This window comes from Scylla paramamosain, chromosome 2 (genome assembly GCF_035594125.1).
Source record: "Scylla paramamosain isolate STU-SP2022 chromosome 2, ASM3559412v1, whole genome shotgun sequence".
In the NCBI taxonomy this organism is placed as follows: domain Eukaryota; kingdom Metazoa; phylum Arthropoda; class Malacostraca; order Decapoda; family Portunidae; genus Scylla; species Scylla paramamosain.
In genome coordinates this window covers 41,579,317-41,604,316 of record NC_087152.1, presented here as the reverse complement: position 1 = coordinate 41,604,316, position 25,000 = coordinate 41,579,317, and the positions used below count along the sequence as shown (strand labels likewise).

The 25,000-nt window shown below is 42.8% G+C and overlaps 4 protein-coding genes across 7 annotated transcripts in view; 3 read left to right on the top strand and 1 right to left on the bottom strand.

Moving 5' to 3' along the window:
* LOC135115233 (valine--tRNA ligase-like) overlaps window positions 1-4,396 on the top strand; it is a 5,778-nt gene extending 1,382 nt beyond the window's left edge. Inside the window, exons 4-8 of one of the 4 annotated variants that reach the window (XM_064031782.1) lie at window positions 215-350; window positions 2,043-2,193; window positions 2,391-2,580; window positions 3,912-4,027; window positions 4,237-4,396. In XM_064031782.1, coding sequence (XP_063887852.1) covers window positions 215-350; window positions 2,043-2,193; window positions 2,391-2,469 — 366 coding nt within the window. In that variant the 3' untranslated portion in view covers window positions 2,470-2,580; window positions 3,912-4,027; window positions 4,237-4,396. Of the gene's footprint in view, window positions 1-214; window positions 351-2,042; window positions 2,194-2,390; window positions 2,581-3,828; window positions 4,028-4,236 lie in introns of those variants that run through there. The other 3 variants (XM_064031776.1, XM_064031790.1, XM_064031798.1) reach the window with 3 other exon arrangements.
* Window positions 2,622-17,429, top strand: LOC135115275 (uncharacterized). Its single transcript, XM_064031876.1, has 9 exons — window positions 2,622-3,002; window positions 4,915-5,022; window positions 5,397-5,532; window positions 7,218-7,368; window positions 7,556-7,745; window positions 8,967-9,165; window positions 9,399-9,651; window positions 10,077-10,135; window positions 13,033-17,429. Exons 1-5 carry the CDS (start codon window positions 2,994-2,996, stop codon window positions 7,632-7,634), a joined length of 483 nt encoding a protein of 160 aa, XP_063887946.1. The 5' UTR covers window positions 2,622-2,993; the 3' UTR covers window positions 7,635-7,745; window positions 8,967-9,165; window positions 9,399-9,651; window positions 10,077-10,135; window positions 13,033-17,429.
* LOC135107510 (uncharacterized) overlaps window positions 9,275-25,000 on the bottom strand; it is a 59,142-nt gene continuing 43,416 nt past the window's right edge. Inside the window, exons 3-4 of the mRNA XM_064017472.1 lie at window positions 13,227-13,309; window positions 9,275-9,636 (exon numbers count right to left, since the gene is read on the bottom strand). Of these exons, the coding sequence (XP_063873542.1) occupies window positions 9,391-9,636; window positions 13,227-13,309 (329 nt within the window). The 3' untranslated portion in view covers window positions 9,275-9,390. The remainder of the gene's footprint in view (window positions 9,637-13,226; window positions 13,310-25,000) is intronic.
* LOC135115258 (trypsin-1-like) overlaps window positions 18,785-25,000 on the top strand; it is a 7,593-nt gene continuing 1,377 nt past the window's right edge. Inside the window, exons 1-6 of the mRNA XM_064031810.1 lie at window positions 18,785-18,907; window positions 19,981-20,096; window positions 21,164-21,264; window positions 22,156-22,300; window positions 23,042-23,152; window positions 24,723-24,869. Of these exons, the coding sequence (XP_063887880.1) occupies window positions 18,832-18,907; window positions 19,981-20,096; window positions 21,164-21,264; window positions 22,156-22,300; window positions 23,042-23,152; window positions 24,723-24,869 (696 nt within the window). The 5' untranslated portion in view covers window positions 18,785-18,831. The remainder of the gene's footprint in view (window positions 18,908-19,980; window positions 20,097-21,163; window positions 21,265-22,155; window positions 22,301-23,041; window positions 23,153-24,722; window positions 24,870-25,000) is intronic.

Here is a 25,000-nt window from a genome sequence, read left to right as displayed (position 1 = left end):
TTTTTAGATGCGATGGCAAAAATTGTGTTTATAATTCTGTTTTCTCTCTTTTCTCCCTTTCTTTGTCTTTTCATCTCTTCTCTTTTCTTCCTTTTCCTCTTCTCTGCTTCCATTTTCCTGCTCATCTGTTTTCTCTTCTGTTTTTCACCACATTTCATCCCTTCCCTCCTCCCTCGTAGCCTCTTATCCTCTCACCACCCCCTCATGCCCTCAGGTACTGTGTGAGAGGATGGAGGGGAGCCTGAATACAGAAGAGGTACTCACTGGTATCAGGAGGAACTTCCCCACAGGCATCCCAGAGTGTGGAGCTGATGCCCTTTGGTTCACCCTGTGCTCCACCAACTTCAATAGTCAGTGTGGCATAGATAGATGAATGTGTATAACTTTGTGGTGCATTGAGTCTTGTGTGGGGTAACTGGGTTGGTGTATGGATCAATGAATGGAGTAGAGATAAGATTTTGGTGAGTGCTCTTGTAAGATTAGGGTAGGAGTGCTTCTCGTCTCCGTCAAGGGCTAAGGTGTTGAGTGTTGATTGAGTGAGGGTGAAAATTGTGTGTTTTGGTATATGTAGGAGATAAGATTTTAATGAGTGCTCTTGTAAAGTTAGGGTAGGAGTGCTTCTCATCTCAATCAAGGGCTAAGGTGTTGTGTGTTGAGTGAGTGAGGGTGAAAATTGTGTTTTTGTTTTGGTATATGTAGGAGATAAGATTTTAGTGAGTGCTCTTGTAAGGTTAGGATAGGAGTGCTTCTCATCTCCATCAAGGGCTAAGGTGTTGAGTGTTGAGTGAGTGTTTAAATATATTTGTAGGAGATAATATTTTAGTGGTTCTCTTTCCCAACAAGGATTAACGCATTGAAAGATTGTTGTGGGTGAGAGTAACGGTGAAAGTTGTGTGCTTTATCTTCGTATATGTAAGAGATAAGCTATAATAAGTGTATTTGTAAGGTTAAGGCAGTAGTGCTTCTCTTCCCCAACAAAGGTTAAGGTGTTGAAAGAGTGTTGTGAGTGAGTGTGAGGTGGGTGTGAAAGCTGTGTGCCTTGCCTTGCTATGCGTTTGTACATCTCTCATAACACTTCCCTGCCAGACCACCTGTGTTTGTGTGTGTGTGTGTGTGTGTGTGTGTGTGTGTTATATATAAAATATAAATAAATAACTACATTTCTACTCTACTGATGGGAGAAACACGCTTTAAAAAGGCTCTATTTGAAGTGGCACAGATTTTTAAGGATGTTTTTAATGGTTTTAGTGACAAATTAACAACATTCCTACATTACTAACAGGAGAAACACTCACGAAAACCTCTGCTAATCATCTTTGTGGCCTTTGGAATCAATCGTGAAAGAGAGAGAGAGAGAGAGAGAGAGAGAGAGAGAGAGAGAGAGAGAGAGAGAGAGAGAGAGAGAGAGAGAGAGAGAGAGAGAGAGAGAGAGAGAGAGAGAGTCAGCTAAACCAATTCAACTTGATATGAGAGAAAATCTAATTATCTTCCATTAACAAAGAACTATCGCCCCAAACATTGAGTGCTGGAGGGTGCGTTCTGCATTGGCAGCTGGCATGAGCGGGTGACAGGAGGCGTGTGAGGCGCATGACAGCTTTAGTGACAAGTTCATGCTGGCAGTGGTGCAATATTATGCCCTCAACACTCTTTCACTTTAAGGGCTTGGAAACCACAGTGCCTTCAGATTTGTGGAGAAGTGTGTGTGTGTGTGTGTGTGTGTGTGTGTGTGTGTGTGTTTGATAGTTATATTAGTTGTTTAAATCATGCTGTGCTAATATCTATCCCTCTATCAATGTGTGTGTGTGTGTGTGTGTGTTGACCTATTTGCATGAAACAGGGGAAGAGGGAAGAGGAGGAGAGAAGAGGGGTGCTTGGGAGATGAAAATGTATGTATGTTTGTATGTATGTATGTATGTATGTATTAATATTTTCCCTATCATATACAAAAACACCCTTGAAATCCTATATAGAACTTGCCATAGAACACACTCACTCTCTCCCATGTGCCCACTCCCTCTCACCCACCCTCGTCTCCCACACAGCTGCACACCCCGTCCTGCAGCCTCAAGGCACTCACCTCTCCTTTTCCAGTCATGGGTGCCTTGCCTCCTCCTTGCAACACCACCACCACCGCCACCACTGCTGCCATCACCTACGAGGGGGAGAGACTGTGATGTGGCTGCGGGTGGCTAGGTGAGGCATTGTTCTGGTGTTGTTGGTGTGAGGTGTTGCATTACCTTGAAATTCACAGGCCTTCCACAGCCTTCCCACTGGTCTCCTTGTCCTGTCCTCCTCCACACACCATCCACAGGCCTAACCTAACCAACCTAACCTAACCTAGCCTAACCTAACTTAACCTAACTTAACCTAACCTAACCTTACACCCACAGGTTCGGAGGCCTCCAGAGAGCTGCCCAGAGTGAAGCTTGTGGTATAGAGGGACAGCTGCTGATCATCAAGCTTACATAGTGACTGGAGGAAAGTGGGAGGAGCCTGGATGGAGTGATGGAGGTACAGTACTTGGAGAAAATCCCTTCACCATGACAACTGGGTGTCTGCTGTACAGGCCACTGAGCAATGGTGAGAGAGGGAGAGGGAGACTGGCTAATGGTTGATGAGAGAGAGAGAGAGAGAGAGAGAGAGAGAGAGAGAGAGAGAGAGAGAGAGAGAGAGAGAGAGAGAGAGAGAGAGTCATGATAAAGGATATTGAGCACAGACTTCACCACTGGGTCGACTCTGGGGGCCACGTTCTTCTGCTAGGGAAGTACTGACTGGTTGGTGGCCGTGGCTGTTCACGCACTCGCTCTTGCTGTGGCTGGCATGCTGTTCTGTCCTCTCTTCTTCCAGGAATTGCTGTCTGAGGTTGTGTGTGTGTGTGTGTGTGTGTAGAAGCCATCATCATCAACCACAGCAGGTGATAATGATGGTTCCTGCTTTCATCGTCATCGGGGCTAGCCAGACCAACTTGGGGCTGTACTCTGGGGTGACGCTGTATGCCTCAGGTGGGTCTGGAGGGGCTGGGATAGTTGGTAACAATTAAAAAAGACTAGTATACACACAAACCATTACAAACACTATGTAATGCTGGTATACACGCACAAACAGACAGTTAAGACAGGTATACACTTAGAGACATATACAAACACTTGCTATTGGTTGTATATTCTTAGAAACACACACACGCTTACTAAGTCTGGTATACACACACAAACTTGTATACAAATACTGGGATACACTTAGAGACGCATCCATACACTTGCTAAATCTGATATACACACATAAACTCATAAGAGATGCTGGTATATGCTCAGAAATCTATACACATTAAGTAAGGTTAGTATACACAAACCTTTACATATATTAGGAATTTATGTTCAATGATAGAGATGACTAGTACTCTCTCTCTCTCTCTCTCTCTCTCTCTCTCTCTCTCTCTCTCTCTCTCTCTCTCTCTCTCTCTCTCTCTCTCTCTCTCTCTCTCTCTCTCTCTCTCTCTCTCTCTCTCTCTCTCTCTGTCTCTCTGTCTCTGTCAATCATGATCTACAAAACTCAGACGATGACCAAGTATGTGCTCAAGTGAATAGGTAATGTTCAGTGTGTATGTGTGTGTGTGTGTGTGCAGGAGTGGTCTTGCGATCATGTGCATTGTGTGTTTTTCATTATTATTATTACTATTATTATTATTACTATTATTATTATTATTATGATTATTATTATTATTATTAGTAGTAATAGTAATATTGTATCACGGTATTTTATAATAGAGCCTCAACTTATACTAGTCTTGCCTGAAAATCTCTCGTTTTCTATCATTCTCCCATCCTGCAGGCCTGAGCCCAGACCGAGACCCAGAGAAATGTAAACAAACGCAGAGTCAGACTTGATATACGGGTGAATTTGTTGCTTTTTAGAGGGGCAATGGATCTGTACATGAGTGAGGTGGCGAGGGGCGTGGCCAGGGGGCGGCTAGCAGCGTGTGCCACCAAGGAAATGTGTATGAACATAAAAAAGGCGCCTGTCAATAAAGGTGAGGCCGGCTGCAGCTTTTTATTTTTATTTATTTGTTTCCATCAGGTTAGGTTTATATTAATTCAGTTAAGTTAGGTTAAGTCTCTCTCTCTCTCTCTCTCTCTCTCTCTCTCTCTCTCTCTCTCTCTCTCTCTCTCTCTCTCTCTCTCTCTCTCTCTCTCTCTCTCTCTCTCTCTCTCTTGCTTGCTTACTTTCATGTCTACACAGGTTCGTTTGGTGCAAGGAGTTGGCACAGGAGGCGTTTGAGGCTGTGCAGAGCGGCCGTCTGAACCTGGTGCCACAGCTGCACAGGAGGGCATGGCATAGCTGGCTGGACAACATCACAGACTGGTGTGTCTCCCAGCAACTCTGGTGGGGCCACAGAATGCCAGTGTACCACATCACTGCAGCAGACGGCCGGGAGGTGTGGGTGGCAGCTGCTCGGAGGAAGATGCAAGGCGGAAGGCTGTGGAGAAGGAAGGTACGTGTGTTTACCTAGTGTTAGTTTGGATGGTCTGATATATGGCAGAAATGTTTACTTTTTATTGTTTTTCCTTCAGTTGATATGCATTCTTTGTGGTCCTGTTCTCTGTTATTGATCTTGTTTTTGTTCCTTTGTCTTATGTGTTATCAGAAACTCAGGTAACTAATTGTAGGTGTGTAATTAGTCCATATTTTCATTGATATATTACTAAAATATCTGTTAATTCTGTAAACTCTAGCATTACTAATTGTTTGATAAAAAGATGGAGATTTCAGAAGGCTAGTAATGTTTATAGATGCTGATAGATTGAAAGAATTGACTACCTGTGTGTTACCTCTCCTTCCTCTTACGTAGTTTGATATTAATTGTTACCAGTATTGCCTGTGTTATATCACCTATGTTATATCACCCTCCCTCCCCAGACTGTGCTGCTGCATGGCCTCCTGTGTGATGGTGGCGGCCACAAGACATCCAAGTCCTGGGGCAATGTGATAAACCCCCTGGATGTGATCAGTGGGGCGTCCCTGGAGGTGCGTGACTTGCTGGTGCTGGAGTGTGTTCTGTACTGATGTTCATTGGGTGTGGTGAGCAGTATCTGGACAGCAGTTGATACATGAATATTTGTGAAAGCTTCTTAGCAAGTGTATTTTTTTGAACGGAGCACTGTAGAGAGAGAGAGAGAGAGAGAGATTTTTAGATGCGATGGCAAAAATTGTGTTTATAATTCTGTTTTCTCTCTTTTCTCCCTTTCTTTGTCTTTTCATCTCTTCTCTTTTCTTCCTTTTCCTCTTCTCTGCTTCCATTTTCCTGCTCATCTGTTTTCTCTTCTGTTTTTCACCTCATTTCATCCCTTTCCTCCTCCCTCGTAGCCTCTTATCCTCTCACCACCCCCTCATGCCTTCAGGTACTGTGTGAGAGGATGGAGGGGAGCCTGAATACAGAAGAGGTACTCACTGGTATCAGGAGGAACTTCCCCACAGGCATCCCAGAGTGTGGAGCTGATGCCCTTTGGTTCACCCTGTGCTCCACCAACTTCAATAGTCAGTGTGGCATAGATAGATGAATGTGTATAACTTTGTGGTGCATTGAGTCTTGTGTGGGGTAACTGGGTTGGTGTATGGATCAATGAATGGAGTAGAGATAAGATTTTGGTGAGTGCTCTTGTAAGATTAGGGTAGGAGTGCTTCTCGTCTCCGTCAAGGGCTAAGGTGTTGAGTGTTGATTGAGTGAGGGTGAAAATTGTGTGTTTTGGTATATGTAGGAGATAAGATTTTAATGAGTGCTCTTGTAAAGTTAGGGTAGGAGTGCTTCTCATCTCAATCAAGGGCTAAGGTGTTGTGTGTTGAGTGAGTGAGGGTGAAAATTGTGTTTTTGTTTTGGTATATGTAGGAGATAAGATTTTAGTGAGTGCTCTTGTAAGGTTAGGATAGGAGTGCTTCTCATCTCCATCAAGGGCTAAGGTGTTGAGTGTTGAGTGAGTGTTTAAATATATTTGTAGGAGATAATATTTTAGTGGTTCTCTTTCCCAACAAGGATTAACGCATTGAAAGATTGTTGTGGGTGAGAGTAACGGTGAAAGTTGTGTGCTTTATCTTCGTATATGTAAGAGATAAGCTATAATAAGTGTATTTGTAAGGTTAAGGCAGTAGTGCTTCTCTTCCCCAACAAAGGTTAAGGTGTTGAAAGAGTGTTGTGAGTGAGTGTGAGGTGGGTGTGAAAGCTGTGTGCCTTGCCTTGCTATGCGTTTGTACATCTCTCATAACACTTCCCTGCCAGACCACCTGTGTGTGTGTGTGTGTGTGTGTTTGTGTGTGTGTTATATATAAAATATAAATAAATAACTACATTTCTACTCTACTGATGGGAGAAACACGCTTTAAAAAGGCTCTATTTGAAGTGGCACAGGTTTTTAAGGATGTTTTTCATGGTTTTAGTGACAAATTAACAACATTCCTACATTACTAACAGGAGAAACACTCACGAAAACCTCTGCTAATCATCTTTGTGGCCTTTGGAATCAATCGTGAAAAGAGAGAGAGAGAGAGAGAGAGAGAGAGAGAGAGAGAGAGAGAGAGAGAGAGAGAGAGAGAGAGAGAGAGAGAGAGAGAGAGAGAGAGAGAGAGAGAGAGAGAGTGTCAGCTAAACCAATTCAACTTGATGAGAGAAAATCTAATTATCTTCCATTAACAAAGAACTATCGCCCCAAACATTGAGTGCTGGAGGGTGCGTTCTGCATTGGCAGCTGGCATGAGCGGGTGACAGGAGGCGTGTGAGGCGCATGACAGCTTTAGTGACAAGTTCATGCTGGCAGTGGTGCAATATTATGCCCTCAACACACTTTCACTTTAAGGGCTTGGAAACCACAGTGCCTTCAGATTTGTGGAGAAGTGTGTGTGTGTGTGTGTGTGTGTGTGTGTGTGTTTGATAGTTATATTAGTTGTTTAAATCATGCTGTGCTAATATCTATCCCTCTATCAATGTGTGTGTGTGTGTGTGTGTGTGTGTTGACCTATTTGCATGAAACAGGGGAAGAGGGAAGAGGAGAAGAGAAGAGGGGTGCTTGGGAGATGAAAATGTATGTATGTATGTATGTATGTATGTATTAATATTTTCCCTATCATATACAAAAACACCCTTGAAATCCTATATAGAACTTGCCATAGAACACACTCACTCTCTCCCATGTGCCCACTCCCTCTCACCCACCCTCTTGTCTCTCACACAGCTGCACACCCCGTCCTGCAGCCTCAAGGCACTCTCCTCTATTTTTCCAGTCATGGGTGCCTTGCCTCCTCCTTGCAACACCACCACCACCACCACCACTGCTGCCATCACTTACGAGGGGGAGAGACTGTGATGTGGCTGCGGGTGGCTAGGTGAGGCATTGTTCTGGTGTTGTTGGTGTGTGGTGTTGCATTACCTTGAAATTCACAGGCCTTCCACAGCCTTCCCACTGGTCTCCTTGTCCTGTCCTCCTCCACACACCATCCACAGGCCTAACCTAACCAACCTAACCTAACCTAGCCTAACCTAACTTAACCTAACCTAACCTTACACCCACAGGTTCGGAGGCCTCCAGAGAGCTGCCCAAAGTGAAGCTTGTGGTATAGAGGGACAGCTGCTGATCATCAAGCTTACATAGTGACTGGAGGAAAGTGGGAGGAGCCTGGAGGGAGTGATGGAGGTACAGTACTTGGAGAAAATCCCTTCACCGTGACAACTGGGTGTCTGCTGTACAGGCCACTGAGCAATGGTGAGAGAGGGAGAGGGAGACTGGCTAATGGTGGATGAGAAAGAGAGAGAGAGAGAGAGAGAGAGAGAGAGAGAGAGAGAGAGAGAGAGAGAGAGAGAGAGAGAGAGAGAGAGTCATGATAAAGAATATTGAGCACAGGCTTCACCACTGGGTTGACTCTGGGGGCCGCGTTCTTCTGGTAGGGAAGTAGTGACTGGTTGGTGGCCGTGGCTGTTCACGCACTCACTCTTGCTGTGGCTGGCATACTGTTCCAGGAATTGCTGTCTGAGGTTGTGTGTGTGTGTGTGTGTGTGTGTGTGTGTGTGTGTGTAGAAGCCATCATCATCAACCACAGCAGGTGATAATGATGGTTCCTGCTTTCATCGTCATCGGGGCTAGCCAGACCAACCTGGGGCTGTACTCTGGGGTGACGCTGTATGCCTCAGGTGGGTCTGGAGGGGCTGGGATAGTTGGTAACAATTATAAAGGACTAGTATACACACAAACCATTACAAACACTATGTAATGCTGGTATACGCACACAAACAGACAATTAAGACAGGTATACACTTAGAGACATATACAAACACTTGCTATTGGTTGTATATTCTTAGAAACACACACACGCTTACTAAGTCTGGTATACACACACAAACTTGTATACAAACACTGGGATACACTTAGAGACGCATCCATACACTTGCTAAATCTGATATACACACATAAACTCATAAGAGATGCTGGTATATGCTCAGAAATCTATACACATTAAGTAAGGTTAGTATACACAAACCTTTACATATATTAGGAATTTATGTTCAATGATAGAGATGACTAGTACTCTCTCTCTCTCTCTCTCTCTCTCTCTCTCTCTCTCTCTCTCTCTCTCTCTCTCTCTCTCTCTCTCTCTCTCTCTCTCTCTCTCTCTCTCTCTCTGTCTCTGTCAATCATGATCTACAAAACTCAGACGATGACCAAGTATGTGCTCAAGTGAATAGGTAATGTTCAGTGTGTATGTGTGTGTGTGTGTGTGCAGGAGTGGTCTTGCGATCATGTGCATTGTGTGTTTTTCATTATTATTATTACTATTATTATTATTACTATTATTATTATTATTATGATTATTATTATTATTAGTAGTAGTAATAGTAATATTGTATCACGGTATTTTATAATAGAGCCTCAACTTATACTAGTCTTGCCTGAAAATCTCTCGTTTTCTATCATTCTCCCATCCTGCAGGCCTGAGCCCAGACCGAGACCCAGAGAAATGTAAACAAACGCAGAGTCAGACTTGATATACGGGTGAATTTGTTGCTTTTTAGAGGGGCAATGGATCTGTACATGAGTGAGGTGGCGAGGGGCGTGGCCAGGGGGCGGCTAGCAGCGTGTGCCACCAAGGAAATGTGTATGAACATAAAAAAGGCGCCTGTCAATAAAGGTGAGGCCGGCTGCAGCTTTTTATTTTTATTTATTTGTTTCCATCAGGTTAGGTTTATATTAATTCAGTTAAGTTAGGTTAAGTCTCTCTCTCTCTCTCTCTCTCTCTCTCTCTCTCTCTCTCTCTCTCTCTCTCTCTCTCTCTCTCTCTCTCTCTCTCTCTCTCTCTCTCTCTCTCTCTCTCTCTCTCTCTCTCTCTCTCTCTCTTGCTTGCTTACTTTCATGTCTACACAGGTTCGTTTGGTGCAAGGAGTTGGCACAGGAGGCGTCTGAGGCTGTGCAGAGCGGCCGTCTGAACCTGGTGCCACAGCTGCACAGGAGGGCATGGCATAGCTGGCTGGACAACATCACAGACTGGTGTGTCTCCCAGCAACTCTGGTGGGGCCACAGAATGCCAGTGTACCACATCACTGCAGCAGACGGCCGGGAGGTGTGGGTGGCAGCTGCTCGGAGGAAGATGCAAGGCGGAAGGCTGTGGAGAAGGAAGGTACGTGTGTTTACCTAGTGTTAGTTTGGATGGTCTGATATATGGCAGAAATGTTTACTTTTTATTGTTTTTCCTTCAGTTGATATGCATTCTTTGTGGTCCTGTTCTCTGTTATTGATCTTGTTTTTGTTCCTTTGTCTTATGTGTTATCAGAAACTCAGGTAACTAATTGTAGGTGTGTAATTAGTCCATATTTTCATTGATATATAACTAAAATATCTGTTAATTCTGTAAACTCTAGCATTACTAATTGTTTGATAAAAAGATGGAGATTTCAGAAGGCTAGTAATGTTTATAGATGCTGATAGATTGAAAGAATTGACTACCTGTGTGTTACCTCTCCTTCCTCTTACGTAGTTTGATATTAATTGTTACCAGTATTGCCTGTGTTATATCACCTATGTTATATCACCCTCCCTCCCCAGACTGTGCTGCTGCATGGCCTCCTGTGTGATGGTGGCGGCCACAAGACATCCAAGTCCAAGTAGGAATTTATGTTCAATGATAGAGATGACTAGTACACTCTCTCTCTCTCTCTCTCTCTCTCTCTCTCTCTCTCTCTCTCTCTCTCTCTCTCTCTCTCTCTCTCTCTCTCTCTCTCTCTCTCTCTCTCTCTCTCTCTCTCTCTCTCTCTCTCTCTCTCATATCCTTTGTCTATGTCACTCAAATTTTCTCTTTTATTCTCTCCCTCTGTCTGTCTGTCTGTCTGTCTGTCCCACATCTCAGTACACCCTTCCTGTCTTCATACACCTTAGTACACCCCTCCTGTCTGCCCCTAGAGCTTAATACACCCTTTCTCGCCCCTGCATCTCATTAAACTATTCCTGTTTGTCCTTCACCTCAATAAACCCTGTCTACTTTCCCTGTCTGAATGTCTGTCCCACCTTACTACACCCTCTCTCTCCCTACTCCTTAGTACACCCTTCCTGCCCCCTGTACCTCAATACTCTGTTCCCTGCCTGTCTCATATATTTATTTTATGTATTTAGATTTCTTTTTATAATTCTTGATGTGATTTGGGGTGTCTTAGGAGTATTTTAGGGTGTTTTGGTCAGTTTTGGATGAGTTTGGGTGTGTGTTGGGATGTTTTAAGTGTTTTTGGGCTGTTTTGAATGAGTTTGGATGTGTTTTGAGTGGGTACGGGTGTGCTGTGGGCGGGTATGTGTGTTTCTGGGTGCCTTAGGTGGGTTTAGATGTATTTTGGGGAGTTTTGGTTGTGTTTTGGGGTGTTTGTCGGTGTTTTAGGTCAACGGGCTCTAGTGAAAGTTATTATGCTTTTTGGAGAAGAAGCTCAAGTAAAAGTAACAGTTTCTTAAAGGTGTTTTCATGATTTTGGTGATAGCTAATAATGATTACCCACCATTAATAAAAATAAAAAAAAAAAAACATAAGATTGACCAAATATCTGTGTCCTTTGAAAATAGTCCTTAGGAGAGAACAAGAGTTTCAAAGCACAGGCCCTGAGTTGTACGTATTCAGTTACCACCAGACACACAACACACAATGGTTTTAAACAGATTGCCAACATGTGTACGAGTATCTGCTCGTCCTTACCACTTTTTAATAGTTGATTTATAGAGAAAAAGGGAATTCCTGTAATACGAGATGAATCTGCAAATAAGCAATGAGCAATGGTTAACATTTAACAGCCATTATAAGCACACTGTATGGAGATAAACTCATGCACATTGGGAGAGAGAGAGAGAGAGAGAGAGAGAGAGAGAGAGAGAGAGAGAGAGAGAGAGAGAGAGAGAGAGAGAGAGAGAGATACAAATGTAATGAATCATATAATCCACAACAGCGACTTTAGATTAATGAGAAGGGAAATGTTTCGGCATCTTAACTTGACTACTTTTGACATGCTGTACTGGAAGTTATTTGCGTCTTAAAGAAGGTTTCTATGGTCCATGTAAATTGGTTCTTTAGTTTTTTTCTTATTTATTTTTTTTTCAATTAATTAGTGAACCTTTCCTTCGTGACTGTTTTTGCCTTTGAGTCTTTCTCTCTTGAGCACATACACACAAAAAAAAAGTTGTACAAAATTACTTTGGATCACCAAAGGAAAGAGAAAACACTTGTAAGAACCTAATTAGTTATTTCTGAGGCCTTTACTTCTTGTGAGGGCACGGCATGTTTAAGGACAAGATCCTAAGCAAGATGAATAGTCAGACCAGCCAGGCAGACGACCAAGACAACGCTGGCTTGTAAATTTCTCTTTCCCTCGAACCCCAGGTCGTGAGCTGCAGCCCTTACCACTGCACCACCCCGTCTCTATGCCCTAAATAATACACAAACCATGCAGGGATCAATAAAAACGAGGGAGGAAGATGGTACGAAATCAATTCTGAGATACTAGACCGTCATGACACACGAGCCTTTGTTGGGATGTCTATGTGCTGGTGGCTTCCTTCTTTCCTTCCTTTTTCCTCCATGGTCTCTCTCTCTCTCTCTCTCTCTCTCTCTCTCTCTCTCTCTCTCTCTCTCTCTCTCTCTCTCTCTCTCTCTCTCTCTCTCTCTCTCTCTCTCTCTCTCTCTCTCTCTCTCTCTCTCTCTCTCTCTCTCTCTCTCTCTCTCTCTCTCTCTCTCTCTCTCTCTCTCTCTCTCTCTCTCTCTCTCTCTCTCTCTCTGGGTGTTAACTTATCAGAGGGAGAAAGACCCCCAAACCTCCCCCACTCCCTAGGAAGATCTCCAGGCCATTCCAGACCCTCCCAGGACCTTACTTTGAGGAAGAAAGACAAACAATTCCTTTCCTCAGATCTCTGTGACTTAACTTCCTCACCCAAGTCCCTTCAAGACCCCTAATTAGACTGCCCCAAACCCTCCCAAGCTACCAGGACCCACTAGAAGACCCCCAGGACACCCGCACACCTTCAGGACCCCCACACACCTCCAGGGGCTACCTCAAGATTGAAAGATTAACTATTTATCCACAAAGAGACCTCTCAGACCCTCCTCAAGCTCCGAGGAGCCCCTTAGAAGACCCCCACACCCAAAAGACCCCCACACATCTCCAGGGACTACCTCAGGATAGAAAGATTAAATATTCACCCACAATAACACCTCGCAGACCCTCCCCAAGCTCCGAGGAATCCTTAGTAGACCCCCAGACACCAACAAGACCCCCACACACCCCCAGGGGCTTGCTTCAGGGGAGAACAGGTCATGTGGATTGTGTTTCTCTGCAGTGACGACAGAATGGTTGTCAACTTGGGTGTGGTAGGCAGGGTGACTGGTACCCTTCTCTTGTAAGGTATAAGGTCTGTTAGTAGTAGTAGTAGTAGTGATGGTGATGTGTCTGGGAGCATTTGAGGATATTTTGGTGTGTTTTGAAGGAGTTTCTATGTTTTAATGTGTTTTTAATGTGTTCTTGTGTGTTTACAGGTGTTTTGGTGTGTTTATGGGGTGGGCAGACTGGTGGTGCCTTCCCCCAGCAAGTTAGAGGCTATTAACACAAGAGCAGAAGATAAGGCAAGTTACAAGGAAGCCATCCACAAAATGAGACCTTCCTTAAGATTACTACCCTCACATAAACCACAACTAGGTAAACACACACACACACACACACACACACTCACACTCCTGTTGGACATAGCAAGGTGACAGTCAGTTCTTGTCAGTATCTTCAAATCAGCAGTGTTGCATTGAGAACCCTTTGAGCCTGGAAGAAAAACAAATTAATTAGACTTCCACCATTACTGACAACTTCATACTAATTATGGACACACAGAACAAGATAAGTGTCAGGTTATGGGCATGAACACACAGAGGAGAGGTGGAGAGTGTCAGGAGAAGAGGAACAGCTAACAGAATAATGGACACTGAAAAACAAGCTTGTAATGGGTGTCAGTCAGCAAGGCTTAGAAAAACAACCACTGCAGAATATTAAGGAATGTTGGTTACCCAAACAAACATCTCTCTCTCTCTCTCTCTCTCTCTCTCTCTCTCTCTCTCTCTCTCTCTCTCTCTCTCTCTCTCTCTCTCTCTCTCTCTCTCTCTCTCTCTCTCTCTCTCTCTCTCTCTCTCTCTCTCTCTCTCTCTCTCTCTCTCTCTCTCTCTCTCTCTCTCTCTCTCTCTCTCTCCATCTGAACACCATGACACATGACCACCTGGCACTATCATGCACTCGTTATGCTATCTGCCACACCATCACCATCACTGCTGTCATCACCACCTCAACATCATATTAGACTCATCACCATCACCACACTTTATTATGTCTCGGCACCATCAATGACACTTCAACACCATTATCACCACCATATCACCACCATCATCATCACCACACCACCATTATCAACTCACCACCACTATCAACTAAGTTATTAACTCACCACCAACATCACCATCATTACCTAACTAGCTCACCACCACCAATGTGATCTCCATCGTCACCACCACCATAACTGTCAACACCACTAACGCAGATGCAAGCAGGAGAGAGAGAGAGAGAGAGAGAGAGAGAGAGAGAGAGAGAGCCTACACCTCCTCCTCTTCCTCCTCCTCTTCTATCAATTTTGACACGTCCACAAGGGAGATTCAACATCAAATGTAGTGATAGAGTAATTTTTGCACATTCCATTGTTGACTCAGGAATCTGACACCCTGCTGACCACAGCCTCAGCACCTCTCTCTCACCCTGTCACACTATTTCATCCCTGCTATCATAATGTCTGTATCTCTGACTATATTCCGCGCCGCACCTCCACTACTTTCAAAAGGCTCTAGTTGAAGTGACACTGGTTTTCAAAGGAATTCTTACGGTTCTAGTGATAGATTATCATGATTTTTACGTTATTAACAGGAGAAACAACCTTGAGAATCCGCTTACCTACTTTTAAAAAGGTTGTAGTTGAAGCGACACTGGTTTTCAAGAGTGTTTTTACGGTTCTAGTGACTGTTCAGCAACATTTCTACGTTATTAATAGGAGAAACAGCCTTGAGAACCCAGCTAATCATCTATGGCCTTGGAAATTAGTGGCGAGAAAGCAAAGCTTTTCAAAATATGGGCTCGTGTCTATCTCTACCCTTGTATAAACTTATTTCATCCCTGACTTAAATGACTGATGACGGATTGAAGGTCTAACAAACGAAGGATAATTTACTCATTTAATGAGTGAAAAAAGGATGGAAATTAATGGAAATGAGGAAAAGTCAATAAACCAGTGATTTTTTTTGTGGTACAGTCGTTAAGGAGGAGTAAAGTATGACGTATAGTTTAAGTAGCTAATGGTATTTTCTGTAACATAGCAATAGTTACGTAATAGAAAAAAATACAATACGAGTGAAAAAAATTTGTGGTAATGTGATAGTCATGAAGCAATTAGTTAAATATAGATGCACATTTAAATAAGTATAATGATCTAACACCAATACAACACTTCTAACAATGCAATATTACCCAATTAAACACCAATATATAATAAAAGAATCAAATACAGATGGAACAAACAAATATTCTGAGTGCTACACGTCATAATACGAAACAATTTTAGAATCACTAACAAGCAATCAGATAGTTAAGTCTTTCAATGACATGCAATATTACTGATAAAAAATGGAGTTCGGAAAATACACACAAATAATAACTTGTATTATCACATACTGCACTTAATATATAGGACTGATATACAGGACTAATTGTTATAATACACGCATGAACGCACGCACACACCCATGAAACATCACTCATACTACCAACACCCACACTCATCCACACGCCTCTTCATCTGTACCACACCCATAGGAGACCGACCACACCCACGCACGCACGCTCGCACACACTGGCTGTCTCAAAACACCCACACACACACATCCAAATATCCACACACCAAACCATATATCCACTCAACCATCCACGCCCACACCTCATCCACACAGCAATCCCAAGTATCCACACACCAATCCACATAACCACCCACACACCCACTCACGCCCACACCTACCGGCTTCTCACCTATATTGCTAATACCCACCACCTTCACCACCACTACTTTCTCATTCATCCACACTTCCACACACATTCCACCTGATGTAATCACGTATGTCTGTGCGTTCGTGCATCTTGGCAGAAAGTGAGAGCGAGGGGTGTCCGTTTGTCCGTGCCTCCGTGTGTCTTGGTAAGTGAAAGTGAAGGGGAAGAGGCGTAGCTTAGGTTCACGAAGCCGAACTACTCACTCAGTCTCGAAAACACTGGAAGTTAATTCCTTCTCTCTTTTCCTGCAAAATTAGGGTGAAGTTAAGGTTGATTTAGTATGATGTAATGTTAAGTTAGTTTTGTGGGTCATGTTATCTGTATTTCAAGTCTGCAACAAACACACAACAGACTTTTCATTTAGTCTCGAAACACTTGAATCTTTAACTGCTGCTCTCTCATTATAATGCAAATTTAAAGTTACAGTTGGTTTATTATCACATTACCTGTATTTAAAATCGATATTTGTACCTTACATAAGCTGACATTTGCACCACACACCTGTGCCACGATTATTTCAGTTTTTAACTCCTTCCTTCCTTCTTCATGTCACTTCTTTCGCTACAAAGTTAATTTCAAGTTAATCTGTTATATTATCTGTATTCATATTGATATCCATACTACACATTTTAACATTTAAATTGTTATATTGACATTCTGCTACACACACGAAACTCGAAAACACCACCACCTACATGCCCCGCCTCCCCCCTTGCCTGGTGCAGGTACTCACTGCTCAACTGTGTGTGAGAGCACCACCTCCATGATCCCCCTCCCTCCTTGCCTAGTGCAGGTACACGAGTTTCTAAGCTACGTTTATAATGTTGACCTTATGTTTTATTTACTTATTTTTTTATTTCATTGTAAGAGGCAGAATATCAGTTTACTTTAACACAAGTAACTACTTTTCTTCCACACAAGACTTTTTCAGCAACGTTTATAAATATTCATCAACAAACACCCAAACAGTTTTTCTTCCTTACTGTTTCATGGGTTTCATAACGTTTTATATTATTCTATTTACTATTTCACATTAAGTAAGAGGCAGAATTTAAACTTAATCTAACGCAACTGACTCCATTTCTTACACGTGACTTTTAAATTCTCCGCACGTTTATAAATATATTTATTAACATGGACGATGGAGGTGGAGGTGATGCTCTCACACACAGGTGAGCAGTGAGTAGCTGCACTAGGCAAGCAAGGGGGAGGGGGGAATGGAGGTGGGGGTGATGCTCTCCATCTCATTCTTCCATTCATTTAGTCTCACACATTTCACTTCTCTGTCTATCTCATTCTCCCATTTTCTCACATTCCATTCAGCTCCCACTCTGCCTCCTCTTGTTACCACTCATTCACTCTCATTTTGATTCTTCCCAGCCATTCTCATCTCCCACACTACTTGTAATCCACTCCTGTCTGTCATTCTCATGCACACCTCTTCCTCCATTTGCGTCCACTTTCATTCCACAGGTACACCTTCCTTGCTATTCTTGCATCATCCATTCTCTCAAACCTAATCTTGTACCTAAGTGTGTTTGTCATATGCATTATTTTCTTTATTCATTTATTTACTATTATCGTTTTTTGTTTTTAAAAGGGGAGTACATTTTCACACTCACCTTTTCAATCCTTTGGGTTTGGAAGTCAGTGGTTACTGCTGCTATTGACAAAAAAGGGGAGAGATGGTGTTGTTTCTTTACTGTGGAAAATTGTCCCGGTGAGTGTCACGTGCTGATTGGTCTTGTGGGTCACAGGTCTCGCCTTCTGTCATCAAACAAAGAATAAAGGACTGATATGCCGTTGATACATTTATTTCCTTTAACCTAAATATGTAATACACTGTTTTATCTGTGTCTCCTGATGTTATGGCAGTTTTAGCTAATTCTTGACTCTCATTTTGTTCTTGCCAATATCCGAATACCTGATAACAATCACTATTCTGCAAGTGCTGCCAAATCTACCAAGACATCAGATCTACTGAGATTCTTATGGATCTCAAGATACTGCGTATTATTGCTGTATCCTGCTGAATTTTAATAGGTTCAGAAAATCTATAGAAATTATACTTCCCGGCAATTGGATATCTATTAAAGTTGTGTGAGAGAGAGAGAGAGAGAGAGAGAGAGAGAGAGCTAGCAGATGTTGATTCTCCACGATTTTACTAATCACTGTGATAAGACAACAATCTCTGTCTCTCTCTCTCTCTCTCTCTCTCTCTCTCTCTCTCTCTCTCTCTCTCATTCCATTTCCCTTCTATTTCCCTCCGTCACTAACTCTCTCTCTCTCTCTCTCTCTCTCTCTCTCTCTCTCTCTCTCTCTCTCTCTCATTCCCTTTCTTCTCCCCTCACCTCTCATTTTCTCTTCTTCCATTTACATTCTCCCGTCATCTTCTCCTTTTCTTTTCAATTCCCTCTTTACATTTTTCCCACTTCTCTTTCCATCTCTTCCCTAAAATTTACCCCTTCGATCACTTAATCCGTGTTTTTTTTTTTAATATATATTTTTTGTTTTTCTCTTTGCATCTTTCCAATCTTCATCCCTATTTTCTCCTTCCCTCTTCTTCCTTCCCTGCATCCCTCATCTCCCCTCCTCTTCGGTATTTCTTTCCATGTCTCTTTCTCTTCCTCCTCCCCTCCTTCCTCTTCCTTTCTCTTTTTTTTTCCCCCTTATGTGCATGCTCTTCATCTCCGTAATAAACCGACGAACACACACACACACACACACACACACACACACACACACACACACACACACACACACACACAAACTAATAAATAAATGAAAAAAAAATGGATCAATAAAATACATGCACGAAAATAAATATAGAAAATAAGACAAAATAATAATTAATTTACGAATAAATAAAAGGTTCTTGTGAGTGCTCTTTTTTTCCTCCATAGCTAAACAATCACTGGAATCATGAAAATATCACTGGAAACCAAAATAATATTCATTCAAACTTATCAAGTGTGGTAGAGACAAAATGCCTCTCTCTCTCTCTCTCTCTCTCTCTCTCTCTCAGTGGTGGGGTGAGACAGTAGTTTCTGTTTACACTTGTGGCCGTGGGGACAAGCAGGTGTTATCCTAGGCTGAGAGAGAGAGAGAGAGAGAGAGAGAGAGAGAGAGAGAGAGAGAGAGAGAGAGAGAGAGAGAGAGAGACTCAGTGGTGTATAAGAGAGCGGGTCACAGAGAAGCTGAGAGACACCATGGACACGTCACAGCGAGCGTCCCGTGCTGCGTATCGCCTGGTGGTGGTGGTGGTGGTGCTGTGTTGTCTGACAGGTAGGGAGGGAGGAAGGGATGGACTGATGGAGGAACGCACGAGTGAAGGAGAGTGGAGGAGAGGGAAAAGAAGTGAGGGTTGTCGTGAACGAGATGTAGCATGGCTTGTGGGATCTCCTAGGGTCCCCTCGTCAGTGTCCTGTTTTTGTAACCTTTATCCTGTTTATCCTGCTTTATCCTGCTTGTTTTCTTCTTGTTTCATCCGTCTTCTCCACTTCCTCTTCCTTCTAACTTGTGCTGCCTTATTTTTTCTTATTCTTTTTCTTTTCTTCTTCTCTTGTTCCACCTTTACGTAATGTAGTATTTAATGTGGTGTAGGGTTACCTCAGTGTTAAAACGGTAGGTAAATAAACATGCCTGCCTATTTCCAGCTATCATCCTCATCCATAAAACTGCCTAATCTTTTAAAACTCCCTATTGACTCTGCTCGCTTGTCTCTGTTATTTCAATCTCCTCCTCTTCCTCCTCCTATTCTTCCTGCGGCAAAAACTAATGTATCTTTATATTTTTCTCTCACCTCTATTCTCTACACTTCCGTAATGTAAGAGTTAACCAGTATTCTCAGCCTTTCATCCCTTGCACTGGTAAACTCTGAACTCCCTGCTTGCTTCTATATTCTCTCCTGCCTTTCACTTGAACAGTTTCAAGAGAGAAGTTTCAAGACACAATTCAGATTTTTGGTAACTTTTTATATATTTTTTATAAAGGTCTTTAGGTAGTATAGGAGACATAAGAGGGATGACAAGCAAAATTCTCAGGGTCAGTAATCAGGCCAGGAGAATAAATAACAGGTTGAAGGTTGATAGTTAGATCTAAACAAGAGATGGGAAAGAGGAAGAAATAGCTTTTTAAATAGTGGTAGATAAATGGAATAAACTCAGTAATCAGGTTGCTAGTGTTGCGTCATTAGAAGATTAGACACATTTATGGATGGGGGTGATGAGTGGAAACAGGCAGGTGTGTTTCATGCAGGGAGTGACACGTGTAGTAGGGCTGATGGCTTCTCGCATCAACCCTTATGTTCTTAAGTTTTTATGTACTAAGCTCACTCATCATTCTCTTCCCTTCTATAGAAGTGAACGGCAGGCAGGTGGAGAGGATACCGAGGGCGGCCCGCCACACGCCCGCCCTGCGTCACACCCGCATCGTGGGAGGCAACGTCACCAGCCAGGGCCAGTTCCCCTCCGTGGTGCGTGGGGCAGACACGTGGCAGGCCTGACAGGGAGCGTGCTGCCACCCGCTACTCAGTCAGACCATTACTGCGTGCTTCTCATTGTACAACGACGCTCAAGAATTCAGCTTGATTTTTTGTCTTATTGTATTTCTGTATTTTATTTATTTATTTTTTTCACTTTCGGCACTCAAGTTCTATCAGTCAGTCTGTCTTTATGTCTAATTTCAAGTCTCGTCTGTCCCTTCTTTTGATTTAATTTGTTCATTATTTTATTATTTACTTACGATACTCAGGTTTTGTCCGTCTGTTTTGTCCGTCTCTCTTATTTTTATCTTTAGAGTTTCATTATTATTTAAGGGGACTCAAGTTAAAGTCTGTCTGTTTAAATTTATCTAATTTTCATTTTTCTTTCTATTTATTCGATTAAAAATTATCTCTCTAAATTTCTCTTTTGTTTATATTCTTAATTTACGGCACTCAGATCTTGTCTGTCTAAACGTCTTGTTTTTATTTATATATTTACGGTACTCAGATCTTGTCTGTCTGTCTGTACTTTTATTATTTTATTTTCATTCTTCATTTGAAGCATTCAAGTCTCGTTATCTGTGTGTACTTCTCTTATTTCATTTACTTATTCTTTTACTTTATTTAGAAAAGAAAATGCTATTTGATAATACATTAATGGATAAATACACTGAAGACGCTATGTGAAGATGATCTGTCAGCGAGTACATTGATCTCATGGCTCACTCTTCAATTCCAATTGATTCTTTAAAATTTTATTGATATTTTCTCTTCTTCTTCTTCTTCTTCTTCTTCTTCTTCTTCTTCTTCTTCTTCTTCTTCTTCTTCTTCTTCTTCTTCTTCTTCTTCTTCTTCTTCTTCTTCTTCTTCTTTTTCTTCTATCTCGTCAACTTCTCCTCTTCTATCTCGTCTACTTTTTCCTCGTCTACATCTTCTTCTTCTTTTCTTCTTCTTCTTCTTCTTCTACTTCCTCTTCTATCTGGTCCACTCCTCCTCCTCCTGCTATTCCCCCATCTCTCCTCCTCCTCCTCCTCCTCCTCCTCCTCCTCCTCCTGCAGGTGGCGCTGTATCACCACTCTCTGTTCGGCAAGTCCTTCATCTGTGGCGGCACTCTGCTCAACACCAACCACGTCCTCACGGCGGCGCAGTGCCTCGACGGGTAGGTGCTGGCGTTGGAGTTTCTGACGAGACGCACGTTTCTTGTGTGGGTCTAGGCCCGTATTCTGCACCGCTTTGCTCTCTCACCACAACTATTTTCCAAGGCCATAGAGATGATTAGTCAGGTTCTCAAGAGTGTTTCCCCAGTTGATAACGTAGAAATTTTGTTCATCTGTCGCTAGAACCATAAGAAACCCATTTAAAAATCCGTGTCACTTCAATTAGAGCCTTTTGAATGTAGTCGGGGTGCAGCGCAGAAGTGTTTGAGGATAAGTTCCTGGCACGGCGGGTCCTGGCGTGCCCTGCGATGCTTGGGTGGTCAGGTCTCTAGGTTTGTGTTCTCACGTCTCGCTCTCGTGTTATGAACATAAGAAGAGGGAAGCTGCAAGCAGCTTCAAAATCCTTCCCTCTTCTTTTTTCTTCCTTTGCCCCTATTCGTTTTTCTTTTTCCATCTCCCTTTTTTTCCCTTCCCTCCCCTTATCTTTCCCTACCCCGTTCCCTCCTCGTCCATTCCCTACCCTCTCTTTCCCTTTTCTTTCATTCTTCTTTTCTTTCTTTCCTTTTCCTTCTTTTTTCTTCTTTGTCTTCTCCTTTACCTTTCCATTTCCTTCAGAATCTTTTTCCCTTCCCTCCTTTCCTACCCTACTTTACTTTTCCCTCTTCCTTTCCACTTCTTTCCTCTTCTTTCCACTTCCCTCTCCTATCTACCCTTTTCTTTCCCTGCCCCTTACCACTCCTTTTTCTTCCTTTCTTTTTCCCACTCCTTTTTCTTTTCCTTTCCTTGTCCCTCAACCCTTTCTTCCTTCCTCGTCCCTCTCCATCTCTCTTTCCTCTCCTATTCTTCCCTCTCTCCTGTACCTGCTAACGTTTCCTCTCTCCCCGTCTGGTCAGGTACTCGGCTTCCTCCCTCGAGGTGGTGGCGGGGGAGCAAGACCTGGGCCACACCTCGGGGCTGGAGCAGAGTCACCGCGGCGCCCTCAAGGTGACGCACGACTTTACCTCCACCACGGGAGCCAACGACATCGCCATTCTCAGGGTAGGCTACACACACACACACACACACACACACACACACACACACACACACACACACACACACACACACAGAAAAGATTAGATTATTTTATTGATCACAACAACTGCAGTTAATATTGTGCGAAAAAAGTTAAAATGGACTAGCAAAATGAAAAAAAAAAAGCGTAATGAATACATATAAACATAAAACCTTTTCCTAAACACACACACACACACACTCTCTCTCTCTCTCTCTCTCTCTCTCTCTCTCTCTCTCTCTCTCTCTCTCTCTCTCTCTCTCTCTCTCTCTCTCTCTCTCTCTCTCTCGCCTGTCGCCTTTGTCATTCTGAAAACTTCTTTACACTTTGGATTGTAATGATCAGTAAGGCGTGAACACACAACGAAGTTTAGATCATAAGAACACAAAGACACAAGAAAAGCAAGAGTTAATTAATGGACGGAGCCATCAGACCTACACGTAGCAATACAAGACATGGACACCTGCGAATTTACACCTGTCATCCTCATCCATAAACCTGTCTAATCTTCTTTTAAAGTTTCCTAATAATTCAGCACTAACAACCTGCCTGATTACTGAGTCGGGACACTTCGCGCTGGCTGAAGGCATGGTGGAGGCTATGGAGGAGGAGGAGGAGCAGGAGGAGCAGGAGGAGGAGAAGGAGGAGGAAGAGGTATATTCTCAGCCTATCATACTTAAGAATCAGAAGAGTTAAGTTTCTTTGTAATTACTTCTCTCCCACAGACATCAGGACACTTCATGCTGGCGGAAGGCTTGGTGGAGATGGTGCCCTTGCCTCGGGACTACCAGACGCCCCCCGCCATGTGCACGGCTGTGGGCTGGGGATACACTCAGGTGAGACACTGGAGGACAAGTAGACAGACAGACAGACAGACACTTCATGCCATAACTCTTTAGCTACGTATTATTGAGTCATTCATTAACTCTTTTCGCTATTATGGGTTCTTTTTCTTGTTCTTGTTCTTTTTTCTTTTATCTTATTTCTTTTTTTCTTTTTCTTTTTTATTTGTTGTTGTTGTTGTTGTTGTTGTTGTTGTTGTTGTTGTTGCTGCTGCTTTCTTCTTCTTCTTCTTCTTCTTCTTCGTCTTGTTGTTGTTGTTGTTGTTGTTCTTCACTCTTGTTTTCTTTTTTCTTCTTTTCCTTTTTTCTTTTCTTCGTCTTTTCTTCTTTTTAATTTTCTTTTTTCCTTTCCTTTCCCTTTCGTTTTCTTCGTCTTTTCTACTTCTCTTTTTCTTTGTCATACTTCTTTGGGCTGCTTCTTTTTTTACTCACCCATCCATTTATTCTCTCACTCACTCACTCACTCACTCACTCACTTAACCAGTACATTTATACATAAAAATCCTATTATTTGTATATTAATTTATTTCTCTCTCTCTCTCTCTCTCTCTCTCTCTCTCTCTCTCTCTCTCTCTCTCTCTCTCTCTCTCTCTCTCTCTCTCTCTCTCTCTCTCTCTGTCTTCACATCCCTTCTTACTTCTTTTCCCTCTTATCTTTCCTCCTCCTCTGCCTCCCCTCCTCACTTTTTTTATATTCTTGTTCTCTTCTCTCCCCTTCCTTTCCTCAATCTTCCTTCTTTCCTCCCTCCCTTTCATCTTCCCCGTTCCTTCTCTCTTCCTCTTTCCTTCCCTCCAGTCTCCTTTCCCCTCAATCTATCTCCTCTCCCTCTTACTTTAGCTCCCTTTGCAGTTCGCTCTCACTTTTCTCTCCCTCCTTTCCTCTCCTACTTTTTAAAAAAATTTTTCTTCTTTCTTTCCTTCCTTCCATCCCTTCCCGTTATTCTTATTTTTTCCCTCTCTCTCTCTCTCTCTCTCTCTCTCTCTCTCTCTCTCTCTCTCTCTCTCTCTCTCTCTCTCTCTCTCTCTCTCTCTCTCTCTCTCTCTCTCTCTCTCTCTCTCTCTCTCTCTCTCTCCACAGTCCCTCCTTTCCTTTTACACCTTTTCATTCATCCTCTCTCCCTCTCTAACTCGCCACTATCTCTCCCTCCACTCCTTTCGTTCTCCCTCTATATTTTCCTGAGTCCCTCCTGCACGCTCACACATTTTCTCTGTGACCCGTATTTTGAAACACATGCTCTCTAATTCCGACTATTTTTAAAGGCCACAGATATTATTAGCATGGTTCTCAAGAGTGTTTCACCTGTTAATAATATATAAATCTTGTTAATCTGTTACTGGAATAAAAATAAAAAAACATACAGTAGAACCTCTTGAAATAAATCGAGGTGAGAAGGCAAAACGTTTCTGAATACAGATATTTTTAATTTAATTTATTTTTTAACGGTTCTAATGACTGATTAACAACATTTTTACATTATTAACACGAAAAACACATGAAAATCCGGCTGATGATGTGGTGAGAGAGCAAAGCGTTTCTGAATACAGGCCTGTTGTCTCTTTCTCAGTACGGCGGCAGCATCAGCAAAGACCTTCGTGCCGTGGAGCTGCCGACCCTTACTGACCAGGAGTGCACAGACGTGTACGGGCCGGACCAAGTGATGCTAGACATGATGTGTGCAGGGTACATGGGAGGCGGCTCGGGCGTGTGCAATGTGAGTTATAGAAACTTGTGATATTTAAGACCTGTATTGTGGGGTGTGTGTTCTATTCATAAAAATGCAGGAAGACAAGAGAAGAAATATGAGTTATAGAAGAAGAAGCCATCAAGTCTACGCGTGGCAGT

Coding starts and splice junctions, on each gene's coding strand:
- LOC135115275 (XM_064031876.1), top strand. Junction 5,023..5,396: donor TCAGTGGGGCGTCCCTGGAG/GTGCGTGACTTG, acceptor TCATGCCTTCAG/GTACTGTGTGAGAGGATGGA. Junction 7,369..7,555: donor ATGTGGCTGCGGGTGGCTAG/GTGAGGCATTGT, acceptor TTACACCCACAG/GTTCGGAGGCCTCCAGAGAG.